This window comes from Trachemys scripta, chromosome 9 (genome assembly GCF_013100865.1).
Source record: "Trachemys scripta elegans isolate TJP31775 chromosome 9, CAS_Tse_1.0, whole genome shotgun sequence".
NCBI classification, from domain to species: domain Eukaryota; kingdom Metazoa; phylum Chordata; order Testudines; family Emydidae; genus Trachemys; species Trachemys scripta.
Window position 1 is genome coordinate 49,489,821 of NC_048306.1, and position 18,973 is coordinate 49,508,793.

At 46.6% G+C, this 18,973-nt stretch overlaps 1 protein-coding gene across 1 annotated transcript in view; it reads left to right on the forward strand.

The window, feature by feature from the left end:
• The first annotated feature begins 1,013 nt into the window (after positions 1 to 1,013).
• The window catches only part of LOC117882963 (ovotransferrin-like), a 56,225-nt gene continuing 38,265 nt past the window's right edge, over positions 1,014 to 18,973 (forward strand). Inside the window, exons 1-12 of the mRNA XM_034781861.1 lie at positions 1,014 to 1,175; positions 4,546 to 4,709; positions 4,969 to 5,077; positions 7,638 to 7,823; positions 8,443 to 8,581; positions 11,185 to 11,240; positions 12,321 to 12,493; positions 12,636 to 12,807; positions 15,025 to 15,182; positions 15,578 to 15,671; positions 16,533 to 16,571; positions 18,503 to 18,661. Coding sequence (XP_034637752.1) covers positions 1,133 to 1,175; positions 4,546 to 4,709; positions 4,969 to 5,077; positions 7,638 to 7,823; positions 8,443 to 8,581; positions 11,185 to 11,240; positions 12,321 to 12,493; positions 12,636 to 12,807; positions 15,025 to 15,182; positions 15,578 to 15,671; positions 16,533 to 16,571; positions 18,503 to 18,661 — 1,492 coding nt within the window. The 5' untranslated portion in view covers positions 1,014 to 1,132. The remainder of the gene's footprint in view (positions 1,176 to 4,545; positions 4,710 to 4,968; positions 5,078 to 7,637; positions 7,824 to 8,442; positions 8,582 to 11,184; positions 11,241 to 12,320; positions 12,494 to 12,635; positions 12,808 to 15,024; positions 15,183 to 15,577; positions 15,672 to 16,532; positions 16,572 to 18,502; positions 18,662 to 18,973) is intronic.

The following is an 18,973-nucleotide window of genomic DNA, read 5'->3' on the forward strand; positions in this document are numbered from 1 at the left end:
ACCTGAACTGGTGGTCTAGCAGAGGAGGGACAGGAAGGAGCAGTCGTTAGAGGGAGCAGGGAGAGGATGTGGTGAGACCACTGTGGCTGTGAACTGTTAGCTCCAACGCTTCGCTCCAGAGGCTGTGTTCCTAGATATGCTCCGGTAAGTTCACCCTGCGCTATGTCAGCTTCCCCCTAGAGAATCCCAGCTGCAGAGCAAAAGTCCAAGGGGCTTGCAGGGGAATGCAGAGCCAGCATTGCCGCCAGAGCAGGTGGCCCTGACGAGGGAGGGGCGTAGCGAGGACAGCTCAGGGATGTCCCAAAGGAAGTGAGTCATTCAGTAGGATAGTAAAGCACTTCGGATTCATTCCTTCTGGATTGAAGGTGCTCTGTGATTGCAAGGTTCCTCTTACTGACTCCTCTCCCTGCATTACAGTCATGCTATCAGGTGTTCTGGGAGGCACTGATGTCAAGTATCAGGGGGTAGCCGTGTTAGTCTGTATCTACAAAAACAACAAGGAGTCTGGTGGCACCTTAAAGACTAACAGATTTATTTGGGCATAAGCTTTCGTGAGTAAAAACCTCACTTCTTCGGATGCACTGGGAGGCACTGACTAATTTCCCAATTGCCAAGACCTGTCATACAGGACGGGCAAAGACTCCTCGGTGGGAAGGAAAGGCAATAGTTAATGTGAAAGAAGACTAAATAGTCTAGATTGGATCTGACTCTCACAGCGGCTCTCTGAGATTAGCCTTTGTAAAGCAGGGGGTGGCTGGAACAAAGAAAATAGCCCTTCCCACTGTATTTCAACCAAGCAGGAATTGAAATGATACAAAGTGGGACTTTCCCATTTTAAATCCTTTGGGTGAACGACATGCACCTGCCCTGTTCCCACTCATGCATGTGTGTGATTCAGTGCCAAAGTGAAATGCTGCCTGAAAATGGGCTGACTGGAAGGGGCGGGGTGAGGAAATCGAGGAGCTATTGGGAAACAAGGACAAACACTGCCAGTCATTGCTTCTGCTAACACAGCGAGCCCTGTCCCTCTATAAAAAGGCAAAGAGTAGCCCAGGAGCCATCACGGACTCAGAGGAGACAGTCTCTGAGTAACGCTCCTGCAACACCTGGCTGCCAAGCTCAGGAGAGAAGGATGAAGTTCGCTCTCCATGCCGCGCTGTCCTTGGGGATATTGGGTAAGTGCCTGCAGAGCAGCAGTTTCGAAGTGGGGATGTCACTGACATTCTCAGCAGCCCCCGCACTAGCCAGAGACTGTGAGGAGGTTGCATAAGGGTGCCAGTTTAATTGCAGTGCACAGTAAACGCCAACAGTCACTGAACTGTGCAGGACAGAAACCAAAGGGAAAATAGCTGCTGGGTGCTGGACTCTATCAGCCGTTTGCCAGGGAACTTGCTGCCCAGAGTCACAATTTTAATGCTAATTATAGCAACTTTACCACAGTTCCTATTTTGCTAAGGGCCTGATCCAAAGCCCAGTGACAACCACAGGAGTTTTTCCATTGACTTCAATGAGCTTTGGATCAGGCCCTAAAACAGTCCGAAGGAAAAGGTTTCAGGTTTGCTCCTTATATGGAGCTCCTGCTGCAGGTATGGGTGGAGGTATGTCCCCCTGGTGGAGCGCTGGTGTAGGAAGAGAGTCACTGAAAGCCTTCCCTACTGAGGATGCACATGTGTTTAGAGAAGCTTCTTAAAATAATATTTAGCAAAGAATTTTTAATGTGAAAGTTACAAAAAAATTACTGCAGAACCTGTAGGCTCCTGTCTTTCTAACCTGTCCCACGTTCTTCTCAGGGGAGAGAGGGGTCTCTGCAGCTCAACTTTGGATCCCCTTCTTGTAAAGGGATGTGCCCCTTCAACACCCCCCCCCCCCAACCCCTTCCCTGAAGGTCCAGGGCTTGGATCTCCCCACAATACCCTGCATTGCTTGGGGTTATCTCAAAGAACCTTCCACAATGGTGAAGCACTGGAATGGGTTACCTAGGGAGGTTGTGGAATCTCCTTCCTTAGAGGTTTTTAAGGTCAGGCTTTATAAAGCCCTGGCTGGGATGATTTAGTTGGGGATTAGGTCCTGCCTTGAGCAGGGGGTTGGACTAGATGACCTCCTGAGGTCCCTTCCAAACCTGATATTCTATGATTCTAATGGTCTGGTGCCACAAGTGACTGTAACCCCTTCTCTTCTACCCCAGCCCTGCTCAATAAGATGAGGCTGTGAGAAGTGCTTCTCTTTCTTCTCCTAGGCCCAGAAAGGCCCACAAGTCTCCTTGCACTAGATATGTCTGTACTCCTTCCTTTGGAGCCCCTGCTCTTTCAGGCTCCTGGTTTCCTTTGTGCAAAAGGCTGACTGTGCTCATGACAAATCCGTCTCTCTGTCTCTCTCCTCTCCCGCCCGGATCCCTCTATTTGCTGATAATGAGGCCACCTCCCTGGCAGCGTTACTCTCGTAGCCTGATCGTGGGACCCTTGACTTAAATGGGAGGCAGTAGGGGGAAGGCATTTTAGAAATAGAACTATAAAAAGAAAAACAGGCAGAGATTTTTTTAAACCAATCAGTAAAAGCAGAGATTTGAAAATAGAAGCCGGGAGTGGGACAACAATTAGAAACAAGCAGAAAAAGCACATGGACAATGGCAGAGTTTTACAGGTAAAACAAACAGAAGCAGGCACTGATTATTATACAGACATTCTATATTTTGCAGTGATTTGGAACAGGCAAGTTGCGCACACATTGCTGGCCTGTGTGACTGCATAATCTTATTATTGTTACCCTTATCCTCTTCCCACCTGGTGTTTGTTATGGTCCCTTAATGCTTCTTGTCCTAAATGAAGTCTCCTCTTCTGCTATGAATCTAGCATAATTGGGGCCCCCAATCCCAATTCGGGCCTCTGGACACTAATGTTAGCTAAATAATCATCATCCATAACACTGTGACTGATCCAAGCTCTCGATCAGCAGAAGAAGAGCATCTGTTAATAATGTTCTGTCCTTCCTTCTTAAGGCCCTGATCCTGCAAACACTTAAGTGCAAGTGTAACTTTACGTACATGAGTAGTCCCACTGAAGTCGATGGAACAGCTCATGTGCATGCAGTGAAGCAAGGACATGTTTGCAGAACTGGGGCTTAAGTTATCTATCCTTATATCTTGTATCTATTCTTATATTCCCAAACAAAAAACATGGTGAATAAGAGATAAGAGTGTAAAGGTACTTTTACCCCTCTGTAACAAGCCACAGAAAGAAAACTTGTGGAAAAGAAACCACATGCATTTTCTAAAACAGAAAGCTTAGACTTCAGCAGTTCAATACTCTTCACGTGGGGCATAATGCAAAGCTATGTGAAGTCAGAGGGAGTCTTTCCATTGGCTTTAGTGAGGTTTGGATGAGGCCCTTTTATACTCCAACCAGCTTCCACCCTCATTCAACATCAGTTTTGCTCATGACAACATAAACAAGCGGAAAAGCATTACTACACACCAACACCTACAAGTCACCTTTTCTCACCCCCATGTCCGGTCCTGCACTGAGTGCGGTTTGGCCAGGTCAGAGAATGTGTTCCTGTCTGCTGTCTTTTTGTGAGGGTGTCTCCTGGGGGTGTTCCAGAGAAGTGATGGCAACAGCCTTCCAGCCATCACTTCCCTCTCACAAAGTGTTTCATTTGGGAACTTGCAGGTTTGTGGTGAGTCTGTAACAGAGAACATGCTGCATTTCCACTTCCATTGACACTGTCAGGAACTCAAGGTGGTCAGCCTTCCACCCCAGTTTGCCCTTGCAGCATGAGAGGCCTGCAGCTGCAGAGCTCTCATTGTGCGCACTTCTCTGGGGTCTGCAAGATAGGAACCCTCCTCCTGGACACTTCCTAAAGTGCACAGGACAGGCAGACTGGAGAGCAGGAGAGCCTGCGCAGGAGAGCAGCTCCCACCCTGCAGACCAGGAAGTCCATGACAGTGGAGCTGCCTTGCTATATACCTTAAAGTCTGCATGGCAGGAGCTCCCCTTCTGCACATCTCGTCAGGAGTGACTTCAGGACTTTAGGGTAGAGCTTGTCTCCTAAGGAATGAAGGAAAAGTGGGAGAGTAGTTCCCTGGGAGAGAAACACATGCAAATTTGGAGAGCTCTCTGACACAGAGGAGGAACCTGGAATAAGGTATTTATTCAAAGCACAAACCCTGAGAATCATCCTGCATTTGGGCTGGGGCGAAGAGCTTTAGTAGTAATCTCCTGGTGATTTGAATCTCAGGCGGCCAACTAGTAAAAGCTGAAATATAAAAATATCACACCCCCTACACTTTGGGACAAATCCATCTGTGCATAACTCCACTAAGGTTACACCAGGGGTGAATTTAGCCCTTTGTATCCACTTGAATCTAGATGTAAGAAACCAGTACACAGCAGCCCTAAGCCCTGGAGTCCTGCTATTGGGAGCAGGTAGGGAAGGAGAGACCTGTGGGTCTCATGGGAGACCTATGTCTGTAGGGAGGGATGATGGTTCTTTCTTATAGATCTGAGGTTCATGAAACAACCTCTTAGTCCTCTTTTGCTCTCTCCACAGTGCTCTGTCTTGCTGACCCTCCAGCCCAAAGTCCCGTCCGATGGTGCACAATATCCGATCCAGAGCAGAAGAAATGTGTGGAACTGAAGACGAAAATGTCCTCAACCCCTTCATTAGACTGTGTGAAGAAAACAACTTACTCTGACTGCATAAAAGCCATTGCAGTAGGTTGCCAGCAATGTATCAGGTCTGGGGCTGGGAGGAACAACTTGCCCTGTCGGGTTCCATTTGCCTAATCTGGGATGAAAGCTTCACTATCCTCTTTAAGTGACTGATTTCCTTCCCTCATTGCCTCGCTCCATTGCTACAGCAGCACCCCAGCCAGGAAGGACCCCAAAGAGAGGCTCTTTTAATTAATGCTCAGTGTTTTCTGCCCCTGCTGATGCATGCGCCCACAATTGATTTAACGCTTTTGTGTTTCAGGAGAATGAAGCAGATGCCATTAGTCTGGATGGTGGCCACATTTTCGAAGCACACCTTGCCCCGTATAATCTGAAGCCTGTTGTGGCTGAGGTCCATGGCACAGGAAAAGGTACATTTGCATGGAGGGCACCGTTATTGACTATAAAGTTGTGGCACTTTGACCACCATGGTACTAGCTGTCAGCACGTTAGTAACACCGTACTACTCAGGCAAACTGGGAAGGCACAAACCCCTGGGCAAGTCAGTGTGCTAACTCAGAGAATATGTACTTCTTCAGAGCTGGCCACAGACCAAGGGCCAGGGCCTTAGCTGGTACGCATGAGGACTGATCTGCAGCCAGTGACCTCAACACAGCTGTGCCCATTTACACAAGCTGAGAATCGGGACCTGATGGAAAGCAGCAATGATCTGTACTCCTGCTTCCTGCCTCATTTTCCTAGCTGTCCAGGTGATCACACTCTCCTTTGGAGTCATCAGCGTTAGTTCTATCACTCCACTCACCCTGATCTCCTCCCCTTCCCCACAACCAGACTGGACTTTTCCTAATCCTCTTGATTTCTGATTGGTTTGAGGTTTTCCCCCCCCCACTTCCATGAACCTTCTGGTTCTTGCTTCATTCCTTCCCAGTGACCCATGGGTGCTAGAGTAATTTTACCTGCAGATTGGGGAGCAATGTTAGAGCAACCAGTTACATGTTATTACAGGTGACATTATCATTTTCACATGTCCCCTACAACATCAGCAAGCGAGGTGACTATCGCTGCTGAGCCGGCATGGCAGGTCCCCTCACCAGCCATGCTCACATGCCCCCTTCGTAGTACCTGAAAGCTCCAAGCAGCAGCAACCTATGATGTGCTTGGCTGTGTGCAGGAAGCGTGCTGTGAACAGTAGCTTTTCCCTGATGTCTCTCTCCATGGCTGTTCACGCAGAGCTTAGCTCGTGCGCTATTACCCTTGAGGGGATAGAGGAGGCTACAGGAGGTGGTGGTGGGATTTCTATCCCAGAGCAACCTTTCCTCTCCACACAGCTCCTCTATATCATTTCCATTGGGCAGCTGAAATTTGGTCCCCCTGTGGATCACAGAGGAGGAGCAGACCAGTCTATAGAAACGGTTATTACTCCCACTGCCCTTCCACTGCATGTGGTGGTATCACAAGGGCAGTAACTCTTTCTCAACAGAACTGGAGTAAATCCAGTGTGCTGCTATTGCTGTTCCCTCTGGGGAAGTTTACTGCTCACTGCAGTGGTGTTGTAATGGCTGGGGAAGGCTAATGCAATAGCGTGTCTGAAGAATTTTGTAAGGTTAATTTGCCTACGTAACTAATGGCCCCTGACAAAACACAGCAGGGGGATTAAGCTGAGCAAACCTCAAAGGCTTTCTGCTTTCAGGGACCTTGTATAAAACTGGAAATTAACTGGGCTAATCCAGGCACGTGGGACCCAAGCTATGAGTCAGCTGCACTAACAGAGGTTAAAGAATGACATCAACACAAAGTTTGTAGTGTTGGGGTAGCCATGGTGGTCCAAGGATATTAGACACCCAAGGTGGGTGAGGGAATATCTTTTATTGGACCCATTTCGGTTGGTGAGAGAAACAAGCTTTCGAGCTACGCAAAGCTATTCTTCAGGTGTGTGTAGCTTGAAAGCCTGTCCCTTCCCCCAACAGAAGTTGGTCCAATAAAAGATATTACCTCACCTGCCTTGTCTCTCTAGCAACATGAGGGTCAGTTGTTTCTTGGAGGACCAGGCTGAATGGAGCACACAGACAGGGCAGTGGATAAGCAGGCACAATGAAGAGGGAAAGAAACAGAAAAGAAAGCTAAACGTTAAAGCTGCTGCTATCGGAGTTGCTGGGTCTGCACCCCCAGTCTGTAGTTCTCTTCCTGTCTACCGCATTACTGATGATTCTTGGAGGAAAATGACAGTACTTCTCCATTCCTGTCTTCATCAGCTCCTGCTTTCCAGATCCCACCCAAACTCCCAGCCTTCACTTTGTATTATAATACAGGTCTCTGTTCGGAAAGTCAGGCTGTTTAGATACTGTGTAGAGAGTTTGGGCTGAAGGCAACATTACGGAGTAATTCTCAGTGTTATGGCTGAGAATTAAAAGGTACAAAAGTCAGGAAATTCAAAGTAGTGGGTTTCTGCTGCCTCCAGAACTCAGTCCCTTTGCATAGATGTAATATTTGCCATACAGTTTATGGAGGGAATTTTAACAGACCCCGTTTAGAGTCCATTCCTGCAAACCTTACTCACGCAAGTCATCTTTACTCATGTGAGAAGCTCTACTGCCCTCAAAGAGACTTATCACGAGGGTAAAAGCTATTAACAGCAGCACACATGTATCAAATAAATGCAGACAAGAGCATTTAGCAAATACTAGTAATACTAATTAGTAGAACAATTAACATTATGTCCATTACAACCATTATAATCAGATTGATATTGGCATGGCAACCCACTAATACTAAACAGGAGAAAGGGATTGGGTGTCTTGCTACATTATTATGGGGTTGAAAATGTTGCACTTTGCTTCCCGTGCCCAGGATTTGTGTGACATGGGAGAAAACAATTGTGTGAATTTGGAGGGACGGTAAGCGACTTCCATTTATGTTTGTGTGTTCCTTTATTCCAATGCTTGCTTGCTTTTTCTCCTCCCTCCCATACAGATGCGGCCACCAGCTACTATGCTGTGGCCGTGGTGAAGAAAGGAACCGGCTTCACAATAAGGGAACTTAAAGGGAAGAAATCCTGCCACACAGGGTTGGACAGGTCTGCTGGCTGGGTCATTCCCATTGGGACCCTCTTGTACCATCAAACCCTATCCTGGGATAGAGCCACTCCCATAACCCACGGTAAGCTGGGAAAGAGCTAGGTGTGTAGGGAGTGCTAACATTAAGCTGGGGGTGAGGAGAACTGGGATTGATTGGTGTTAGGGGGAAGGTAGTAGGTTTTCTGAGGAACTTTTGGGGAAACCAGCAAACCAACGGAACAACTCACATTTCCTAAATTTCTCTTCTTCTATCAATAAGGGCATTTCCATGACAGCAACAGCTTCCTTGCTTTGGAATCCATTATCTTCTACTCAGTCACACTCCAAAAACTCTGTTGTTCACTGGTTAAAGTTGTTACCAATGGGATATGCCATCCTGACACAAACCCAAGGAAGTGGAAAGTTAAGGCACCTCTACTCCTCCACATACAAACACCCTGCACCACAGCCATGCACAGCAGACCACACGACAGAACCTTCACTCTGCCCTGCTGGAGATGCCATCCTTCCAGCATCCCCTTTACCAAACCACCCCTTCCAAAGGCATCAGGTTTCAGACAATCTTCCCTTCTGCACATCCCCTCTCCCCCCACTACTTCCTCCAAACACCCCACACTACTATACCAAGCATCCACAGCTGGGAGAAGGTAGTTTGCGAAAGGGTGAGTTTGCTATTAACTACTGCATGTCTTTTTCCATAGCTGTGGCCCAGTTTTTCTCAGCCAGCTGCGTCCCTGGTGCCCCCGCAAATGAACCAAATCTGTGCCGCTTATGCCTTGGGACAGGTGCTCAGAAATGTTCCCGTACTGGGCCTTATTCTGGCTATTCTGGAGCCTTTCAGTGAGTGAAAGTTATTTTTATCTGGTAACTATCTGTCCCACACACATGTTTTCAGCTGTACCATAACTGGGTCTCCTGACATGGCTACACTTGTAGAGTAGTTGGGACCTAATTGTCTCATTGGTTTCTGTTAAGTAATGGGCCTCAAAGGAATTAAAAAGGTCTCCAGAGGTGATCCCAGCAATTACAGGCCTGTAAGCCTGACTTCAGTACTGGGCAAACTGGTTGAAACTATAATAAAGAACAATATTGTCAGCTATATAGATGAACATAATTTGTTGAGGAAGAGTCAACATGGTTTTAGTAAAGGGAAATCATGTCTCCCCAATCTACAAGAATTCTTTGAGGGGTCAAGAACCATGTGGACCAAGGGGATCCAGTGGATATTGTGTACTTAGATTTTCAGAAGGCCTTTGACAAGGTCCCTTACACAAGTAAACTGCCATGGGGTAAGAGGGAAGGTCCTCTCATGGATTGGTAACTGGTTAAAAGATAGGAAACAAAGGGTAGGTATAAATGGTCAGTTTTCAGAATGGAGAGAGGTAAATAGTGGTGTCCCCCAGGGGTCTGTTCTGGAACCAGTCCTATTCAACATTCATAAATGATCTGGAAAAAGATGTAAACAGCGAGGTGGCAAAATTTGCAGATGGTACAAAATTACTAAAGATAGTTAAGACCCAGGCAAACTGCGAAGAGCTACAAAAGGATCTTTAAAAACTGGGTGACTGATCAACAAAATGGCACATGAAATTTAATGTTGATAAATGCAAAGTAATGCACATTGGAAAACATAATCCCAACTATACATATAAAATGATGGGGTCTAAATTAGCTGTTACCACTCAAGAAAGAGATCCTGGAGTCATTGTGGATAGTTCTCTGAAAACATCCACTCAAGGTGCAGAGGCAGTCAAAAAAGCAAATAGAATGCAGGGAATAATTAAGAAAGGGATAGATAATAGGATAGAAAATATCATGTTGCCTCTATATAATCCATGGTATGCCCACATCTTGAATACTGTGTGCAGATGTGGTCACCCCATCTCAAAAAAGATATATTGGAATTGGAAAAGGTTCAGAAAAGGGCAACAAAAATGATTAGGGATATGGAACATAAGAATGGCCATACCAAGTCAGACCAAAGGTCTATCCAGCCCAGTATCCTGTCTACTGACAGTGGCCAATGCCAGATACCCCAGAGGGAGTGAACCTAACAGGTAATGATCAAGTGATCTCTCTTCTGCCATCAGTCTCCACCCTCTGATAAACAGAGACTAGGGACACCATTCCTTATCCATCCTGGCTGATAGCCATTAATGAACTTAACCTCCATGAATTTATCTAGTTCTCTTTTAAACCCTGTTATAGTCCTAGCCTTCACGACCTCCTCAGGCAAGGAGTTCCAAAGGTTGACTGTGCGCTGTGTGAAGAACTTCCTTTTATTTGTTTTAAACCTCCTGCCCATTAATTTCATTTGGTGGCCCCTAGTTCTTATATTATGGGTACAAGTAAATAACTTTTCCTTATTCACTTTCTCCACACCACTCATGATTTATATACCTCTATCATATCCCCCCTTAGTCTCCTCTTTTCCAAGCTGAAAAGTCCTAGCCTCTTTAATCTCTCCTCATATGGGACCTGTTCCAACCCCTGATCATTTTAGTTGCCCTTTTCTGAACTTTTTCTAATGCCAGTATATCTTTTTTGAGATGAGGAGACCACATCTGAACGGCTTCTGTATGAGGAGAGATTAATAAGACTGGGCTTTTCAGCTTGCAAAAGAGATGGCTAAGGGGAGATATGACTGAGGTCTATAAAATCATGACTGGTGTAGAGAAAGTAGATAAGGAAGTGTTGTTTACTACTTCTCATAACACAAGAACTCGGGGTCACCAAATGAAATTAATAGGCAGCAGATTTAAAACAAATAAAAGGAAGGATTTTTTCACACAACACACAGTCAACCTGTGGAACTCCTTGCCAGAGGATGTTGTGAAGTCCAAGACCACAACAGGGTTCAAAAAAGAACTAGATAAATTCATGGAGGATAGGCCATCAATGGCTATTAGCCAGGATGGGCAGGAATGGTGTCCCTAGTCTCTGTTTGCCAGAAGCAGGGAATGAGCGACAGGGGATGGATCACTTGATGATTACCTGTTCTGTTCATTCCCTCTGGGGCACCTGGCACCAGCCACTGTCGGAAGACAGGATACTGGGCTAGATGGACCTTTGGTCTGACCCAGTAGGGCCATTCTTATGTTCTTATGGAAGAAGCAACCCTACACCAGAGTTGAGTATGTGGCCTATGATAGCTCCTAGCCTCTACAAGCACTTAGTGAGTGACCAGAAATTGATCTATAAATTGCACATGGCAGTACAGAGCATTATCATTGGGCTACTCCTGATGATTTTCATTATAAAATTCTTCTCTGCCATTGCATTTCCTTCCCCAGCCCACATAGCTTTCTGTGAAGATAAACTGTCATATGTCTGAGGCTTGCTTCAAAGGTAGTTGTCTGAAACGTAGAGGGATGATCTGAGATTAGCAACAAACACAATATTTCAGTGGCCTCCTTTTCTTTCTGCTTTATTTCCCCCTCCAGGTGTCTGAAAGATGGAGCTGGAGATGTAGCTTTTGTCAAACACACAACTGTTCTAGGTAGGCATGAGGGATCATTCGGTTTCACCACTTTCTGATCAGGCTTTTCACTGGGACTATATCCTTGAATCCTATCTATATTGCACCTGCCTTCATTTCTCTCCCGGTTTATCCCACGCCTCTTTTCTCTTTGTCTCTGGGAGGAAATACGCTTTGTATGCTGTATTCCTGACTGTTAAATAATCAACAGAGAGAGATTAGATTTCATCTCTTAGTCTAATGGCTCTTTCTTGTGGCTGAACAAGGCTACCAGAGTGGGGACCAGTTTGTATGTTGCTTCTTTGATGTTCACAGCGAAATCACACCGGCACATTATTCTTTGAAAAATTAAATTTGGGAAGGGGCTCCACCTCCACCAACATCATGACAGGAATCTACTAACACGACATCAGTGTGAGAGAAAGGATGGTCTTGTTGTAAAGCACTGGGTTAGGACTCAGGAGACCTGGATTCTGTTTCCAGCTTTACCACTGACTACTTAGGCAAGTCATTTCGTGCCACATTCACAAAGGGTCTTAGGCGCCCTTCCCCTTTCCCCACTGTTTTGTATGGAATTGCAAGAATGGGTTCGATGCCTAAGGCCCCTGACTTCAGAAGCAAGGGGCCTGGCGGTGGATCGCAAGTAGAGACCTGCCCCGAATTTCAGGAGAGGGGCAGAGTTTAGGACACACCCCTCTTGTCAGTATCTGCCACTGGCTAGCTTAGGACACACGTGTCTTGTCGGCTTCTCCAATTGGCTAGCTTAGCTGGCTCCCTGCTCAGCATGCTGGCCTTGTGAATCCCATGTCTCCCCATGCACTGTACAGGGAGCCTAGGCACCGCTCTCAGGCTTTGTGGATTTCTAGATGTCTAAGTCCCTTTGTGGCTCTGGGCCTTCATCTCTCTTGGCCTCAGATCTCCAGCTGTGAAACTGGGATGATAATAATACTTCAGGGACAGAGGAATCTGTCTCATGGAAGTTGTCACTCTTCTGGTTCTCATTCAGGGACAAAAATAATTGGGGAGTTTCCTGAAGTGGGATATTCAAAGCCCCTTTAAATATTGGTGTTGCTGTAACCTGTGGACTTCCATTCCTCCCAGAAAATGACCCAAGTGAGAAAGACAAGTATGAGCTGCTGTGTGAAGATGGTTCCCGGAAGCCTGTAGATAAGTATCATGAGTGTCACTGGGCCAAAGTTGCTGCTCATGCTGTTGTGACTCGAAGCGTTGATGGCCGGGCTGATGAGATCTGGAGCTTCCTCTCTCAGGCGGAGGTATTTGCTTTTTCCCCTTCTCTACCTTTCTCTCTGTTCCAGCCTCTCTTTTGCTATTATTCCCCTTTTGTTTGTTCTCTCCACTTTTTCAAAACTATCTCCTGCTCTTGGTATACACCTGATCATTTCTCTCTTGTGACAGGCAAAGTATGGCAAGAACTCAAAAGAGAGCTTCAAACTCTTCAGCTCTCCTTATGGGAAAGATCTGCTTTTTAAGGATTCTGCTACCAATTTTATCCGTGTCCCTCGACTGATGGATGCCCAATTCTACCTGGGCTACCAGTACTGGGCTGCTATTCAGAGTCTCAGGCCAGGTAAGCAGGGATTGGGCTCCTGGGCAGGTGGTCATGAAATTTTAAGGTGGGGGAGGATCCATTAGAGTCCATGGCTCAGATCCTGCTCTTAAAGCATCCATCGACTTCATTCACTTTGAAGTTAACAGAGCTACTGAGGTGTATCTGGGTGTAGATGAGCGCTGGATCGAGCTTCATGGGTTGTGCTTTGCAGTGCGTGTTCAATAAACAATTGGCACTGCCATAACTGGAGATGTTTGAATGCAAATTCTCTTGGCCCAGGGATCGGACTCCCATGTGCCATTGAGCTGCATTGTCAGTAACAAGAAGTAGTTTGGTGTCTCTCTGCTCTCGCAGCATTCTGGGTTCAGCACCAAATGCCCCGCTCGGTATATGCCACACAGCCCCAGAAGCACCCAGAGAAGGAATCAGGCAGCAGCGAGACACGTTTCTTTCTCTGTTCTCTCCCTCTTGTTCCAGGGGCTATTCACTACCTATTGGCCCTGACTGAGCAGGCACTTGCCAACCCTCTTCCCCTGGCAGCTCAGCTGTGCAGCTCGGTGGGGTGGGGGTGGAGGGGGAGCCTTGGCATTGCCTATTTCTCATCCTTCTCCTGCCAGCAGCCCAGCAAGGGGTCCAGGAGCACAGCCCTTTGTCTCCCGAAAGGGCAGGATGCTGCTCAGAGACATGGGGGAGGGGTTACTCCCCCTCAGGCTCCTGTGCTGCTGTGTAGGCTGGGCCATAAATGCTGTGTAACACAAGGCACATTAAGCATAGGGATCCCTGACCCTCCAGTAATGGGGTGAGGGTGGTGGGGTCAATGTCCTAACTACCAGCCCAGCCATTGGTCCCTGGGATCTCCTGTATCCTGGGGACACCCGCTGCTCTTTGGCTTTGCTTTGCCTACATCATCTTTCCCACCACTCTGGGTCTCCCTTCCACCCCTGTTAATGACGCTCCCTCACCAGTCAGTGGGGCTGCTGTAGAGTGACATGAGATCTCCCTGGGGTTGGCCACCCTGCCTCTGCACCGCCTCTGGGAGAACCATTCTGCATGGATTCAGGAGTGTCACCTCTGGGGCAGTTTGTGCAATGGGCGGGTGATGGTTCGCATGACCAGCTCCAGAACTAGGGACACACCAAGAATCAGTCACAGAAACATTTGGAGAGTCAAGAGTAAATCTGTTTGGGGGAATGAGGCAATTTTCTCACATTTATTTGCAGTCCAGAATTATTTGTCAGATGTTTGCTGTCAATCGTTCCTGCTCTGTTGCTCGTTCAGGGACAGCTCATGGACAATATCACATAGTAAAATGTTGGGCCATTTTGATTGGATGTCTGGGTCACATGGGGCTAAATCCACTTAGGCAAAACCAAAAAATAAACCAAAAGAAATCATTTCAGGTTGAAACAAACCATTTCAATTAAAATTAAATGTAGTCTTGGAACATTTAGCTTTAAAAATGCCAAACAAAATGTTTAGACTTCTCTGACATTTATTTATGTTATTTTGGTGCGGGAGGTGAAACTATTAACCAAATTCGACCCATGTTCACAAATGCTTTCTGACCACCCAGAACTGCTTTTTTTTTTTTTTTTTTTTAAGCAAATAAACTATTTAGCCAAGAAACTTTGCCCAGCTCAACTCTCAACCTGGCTGGTCTGGGGAGTGAAAGGCTGGGGCTGTGCTGAGAAGAACACTGGTCTTTCACATATCAATGCACAGCACTACCAGTGCTAAGTGACCCAGAGATTATGACGCCTAGGACCAGATTCTGAGCTGGCACAAATCAGTAGAACTAAGTGAAGCTAAGGCAAGTTTTGGAGTGTCCATCTCTTGTTGTCTTCTGACCAAGAGTGGCTGCATCTCTGGAAGATGCTTTGGTCCAACATTATTGGTCTCAAGATGGGTAACTGGGTGAAATTCTCTGGCCAGGGTTACACAGGAGGTCAGACGAGATGACCTAATGCTCCCTTCTGACCTTAAAATCTAAGCCTCTACGTTGATTTTGAAGCATCCCCCTGTCCAGTGAGAACCAGACCCAGTCAACCAACATCCCTTTCCTGCATATTCTGCACTCCACTAGTTCTGCATTTGTCAAACAAGACTATTTTGAATGGAGCTGCAGGGAGTGTGTGTATGCAATGACCTGCTGTCAGCAGCCCTGCTCTTCCTGCAATCAGTCCGTTGGTGGCTTTACATTTTAGATAAGCTTTTGGCTTATTCTCTCTGCCTCAGTTGCTTCCCGAGAAACTCCTGAAGCCCCTTTGAAGGTGAAGTGGTGCACAGTAAGTAAGGATGAAAAGGCCAAGTGTGATGAATGGAGTGCAGTGAGCGGAGGCAGCCTGGACTGTGCAGTGGCAGAAACCACAGAGGACTGCATTGCCAAGATAACGGTATGGGTGTTTCCTTTCCCCACTGCTCTCTCCATGCATCTACCAACTCAGGGAACAGTTTCCTCTCTCTGTCTTTTAGCAGTGCTGGTCAGGAACGTTTCAATGAAACAATTTTTGATTGGAAAAGGCCAATTCATTGAAACTGAAACTTTTTCCAGGAAAGGGTCAGTTCTGACGAATTTCTTAACTTGATTTTTTTTTGAAGTTTACAAATTGTCAAAACATTTTGATGTTTTCTAAATTTTGGTTTTCTGCGTCAAAGTCATTAAAATGTAAGCTACTTATACTACCCGTCTCTTTCATGACAGTAATTTTTTAAAGGCCTCATCTCTGGCAGGGGGAAGCTGCATGAGAAGTAGCTTCACTTTATATTTGTTGAGTTACTTTCATTGCAGAAAGGTGATGCGGATGCCATAAGCTTGGATGGAGGTTATGTCTACACGGCTGGTACATGTGGTTTGGTGCCAATCATGGGAGAATACTACGGGGGTGAGTGGGGTGCAATCTGCCTTTTAGCTTGTTCTTGATGGGGAATTAACTGATATCAGTATACTTGATTTTATTTTGAACTATGATAAGTCAGTGGTCCTGATTCTGGTCACAATTAGCTTGATCCAGAAAATGAGTGGAGGTGGGGGGGGGGCGCAAAGGGGCTTTAAATCACTGCACCCCCTGGATGCTGAAGGCAGATTTGGACAGGAATGGTCCTGGGTATAAGCTAGAGCATTCCCTTAATGGCTGAAGCAGGGTACTCTAGCCACACCCTTCCTGCTTCTGACACACTCCTCTGTCCCCTGGTAAACCCCAGCCTTGTGGACTGTGTGGAGGGGATGGCATGGGGCTGCTCCATTGGCTCTATCCCTCAGGGAACATCCGCCCTGTATCAAGGTATTCCTAGGTGGCTAGTTCCAGATGACATAGGGCCCCTCCCTGCCAGCAATCCAGATGTGGAGAGGCTGTCTGGGATCCACAATAAAGGCCAATGACAGCTGGTTTTGCCTGTCTTGAACAACCCTTATTCACAGAATTCCTCACAATCATTAAATCATTGTCTTCTAGCCTTCAGCTCCAGTCTCTGTCTACCAAGCTGTTGCCCCAGAAGGGGAGTAGGGCAATGCTTTGCTCTGCTAATGCGCTAGATGTTAGACCAGCTACTTCTGTCCCTTTCTGAATTAAGGCTTCTTCAGAAAGTAACTTGCCACCTGCCCCACAGAGAAACCACTGCTGTGAATGGAATCCTTACAGAGCTAGATATATACACAGTGCCGGGAAAACCTATTTTTAGCATTAACTGCACACTTGCTTTTGAAGAGCTCTCTATCTGAAATCTCCTCCTCTTTCCCATTTCAGATGACGTTACACGATGCCAGAATGAAGGAGCACCTGGAGGTAATTATTGGTAACAAAGGGGCAGAAGATAAAATCCTGACCTAGAGTAAACTGAAAAAATAAATTGGTCAAGAAACAGAAAGCTAAGGGTTAGGAATAAATGGCCAACATTCACCACAAAGATGGCTACGGGGATCTTTGTGTACAGTGTATTTAGTAATGATCTGGTACACAGATCCAGTAGTAAAGGGGAAAGTTTGCTAATGGCCGTCAGTTATTTAGATTAAGGAGCACAGGGAGGAACGACATAAGGACCTACCCAAACTAGTCAATTTGACAACATGATTTCAGATAAAATACAACAGAAAAGCAAGGTCAAGGTAGTACATACTGAAGGGAACAAGTTAATTACCCAAAGAATGTAAAGAAATGGGGTTAGGAAGAGATTTACCCCTTGATATAATATTGCCCAACTAGCCAGGTGGATTATGCAGGATTTTTGTTGTCTTCCTCTGAAAGCTCTTGTGCTAGCCTGGGTCAGAGACTGGAGCAGACTAGGTGATATGTTCTAGGATGGCAATTCCTGTGTTCACATGAACATTTGTGGTAACCACTGTTCAGAGTGTATTACACAGCCCCCCCCCCCCCCCCATTGGCTGATCCATAGGGAGCTTTGAGCCTGCATCTGGTTAGTCCGTTTGCTCAAGTTGTAGAGGTTCAGACTTTTAATGTTGAAGGTCTTGGGTTCAAACCCTGCTGCTGGCCCAATAAGGGGGAAATCTTTAGAGGAGCCTCATATACAGAAAGGAACCCAAGTTCTCTTATGATATCTAGAAAGTCTGATTTCATGTTATTCAACATAAACCCCTCTAGAGGAACTTAATATCTCCAGGAATTGCTAATGGGATATAGTACTTGCTACTGCTAGGTCACTGATCAAATCACATCAGTACCACAGATGGTGTTATTGACTGCTGCCCATTCACTGACCTACATGACATGGGTTTGCCAGGTTCAGACCAGTTCCTAGTGGCCTGGCAGGGAAGCATTCACTGTCAGGAGCACTGAATAAACATGATGTTGGCTTTTAAGGAAGACATCAACCTCTCTTCTGTCTTATTGTGGAACATGGGCCATTCGTCCTTAAGGGAGGGGGAGAGGAAAAACCTTTTCCCTAGGCTTTGAACCTGGAAAGGGTGGGGAGCCCCCACTCAAATACCGGTCTCCTCACCACAGACACATCAGGGCCAGTTCCTGCATCCTTTCCCCCATGGGAGCAGATGGCCTGAAAGGGATCAGAAATAGGAGGCTCTGTGGTGGGGAATTGGGGTGTTCAGCCCTCGGAAAGCTCAGGCATCAGTGTCTGTCTGTTCCAGTATATTGTCGAGTTGTGCTCAGCTGGATCTTCATTGTTAGCAGAATGGCGGATGTGTGGCCTGCTGGATCTGTGATTACATGGATCCACCAGCTGATCCCACTGCAAAGTGTGGAAGAGTGGCAGGGAGACAGTCTATGTGGAGCGCCAATATGCCAACACATTACACCACAGGGACAGAAGGCCTGAGATACAGTACTAGAAAATAGGCTTTAGTAGAAGTATTCCCCCAAACAGAGAAGCAGGCTGGTCTTGTAGTCAAGGGGCAGGACTGGAAATCAGAAGGCATATGCTATATCTCTGGCCCTGACACAGACTTCCTGTGTGACTGGGCAAATCATTTAATGACCTAGTGCCTCAATTTCCCCACCTGTGGGGAGAAAAATAATGGGGATACTATCAGAGGGGTATTGTGGGGCTAAATGCATCACACCTGTAAAACCCTCTGTATCCTGGGGTGGATAGGCTGTAGGAGGACACAGTATTCTTGTTGTTCCCATTTGTAGATCCTCTCTATGGAGGGAAAGGATGAAAAGAATTCTGAAACCTTGGATGTCAATTCTGGTTCAGGTTTGACTCGCCTGCTTCACTTCCTTTTCCTTCTGCTCTGTGACAGAAACTTATTATGCTGTGGCTGTGGTGAAGAAATCCAACCCCAGTATCACCTGGAAGAACCTGCGTGATAAGAAGTCTTGTCATACAGCTGTTGGGAGAACTGCTGGCTGGAATGTCCCCATGGGCTTGATTCACAATGAAACCGGGAGCTGCGACTTTGGTGAGTCAACTTGTGTACCAACTTCTCACAGCGACTGTGTGTGTCCGTGTCCCCAGTACAGACATCAGGGGGCCAGTGCTAGAGAGCAAGAGCCTCATCCCACAGCTCTTGTCTGGCCTTTGAGTCTCTGGTGACTCCTGGATGCTGGTTGGGTGCTGGCATGTGGGAAATGCTGCTTTGTTAAAGGTTTCAAGGAGCCACGTTTCCCTGAGATGGACTTGAGTATTTCTTACCCTGATGGAGCAGCAGTCGGAAGTGGCATGTCAGTCTGTTTCTTTAGCAGATATTATTGAACATGAAACAAGCAATGGT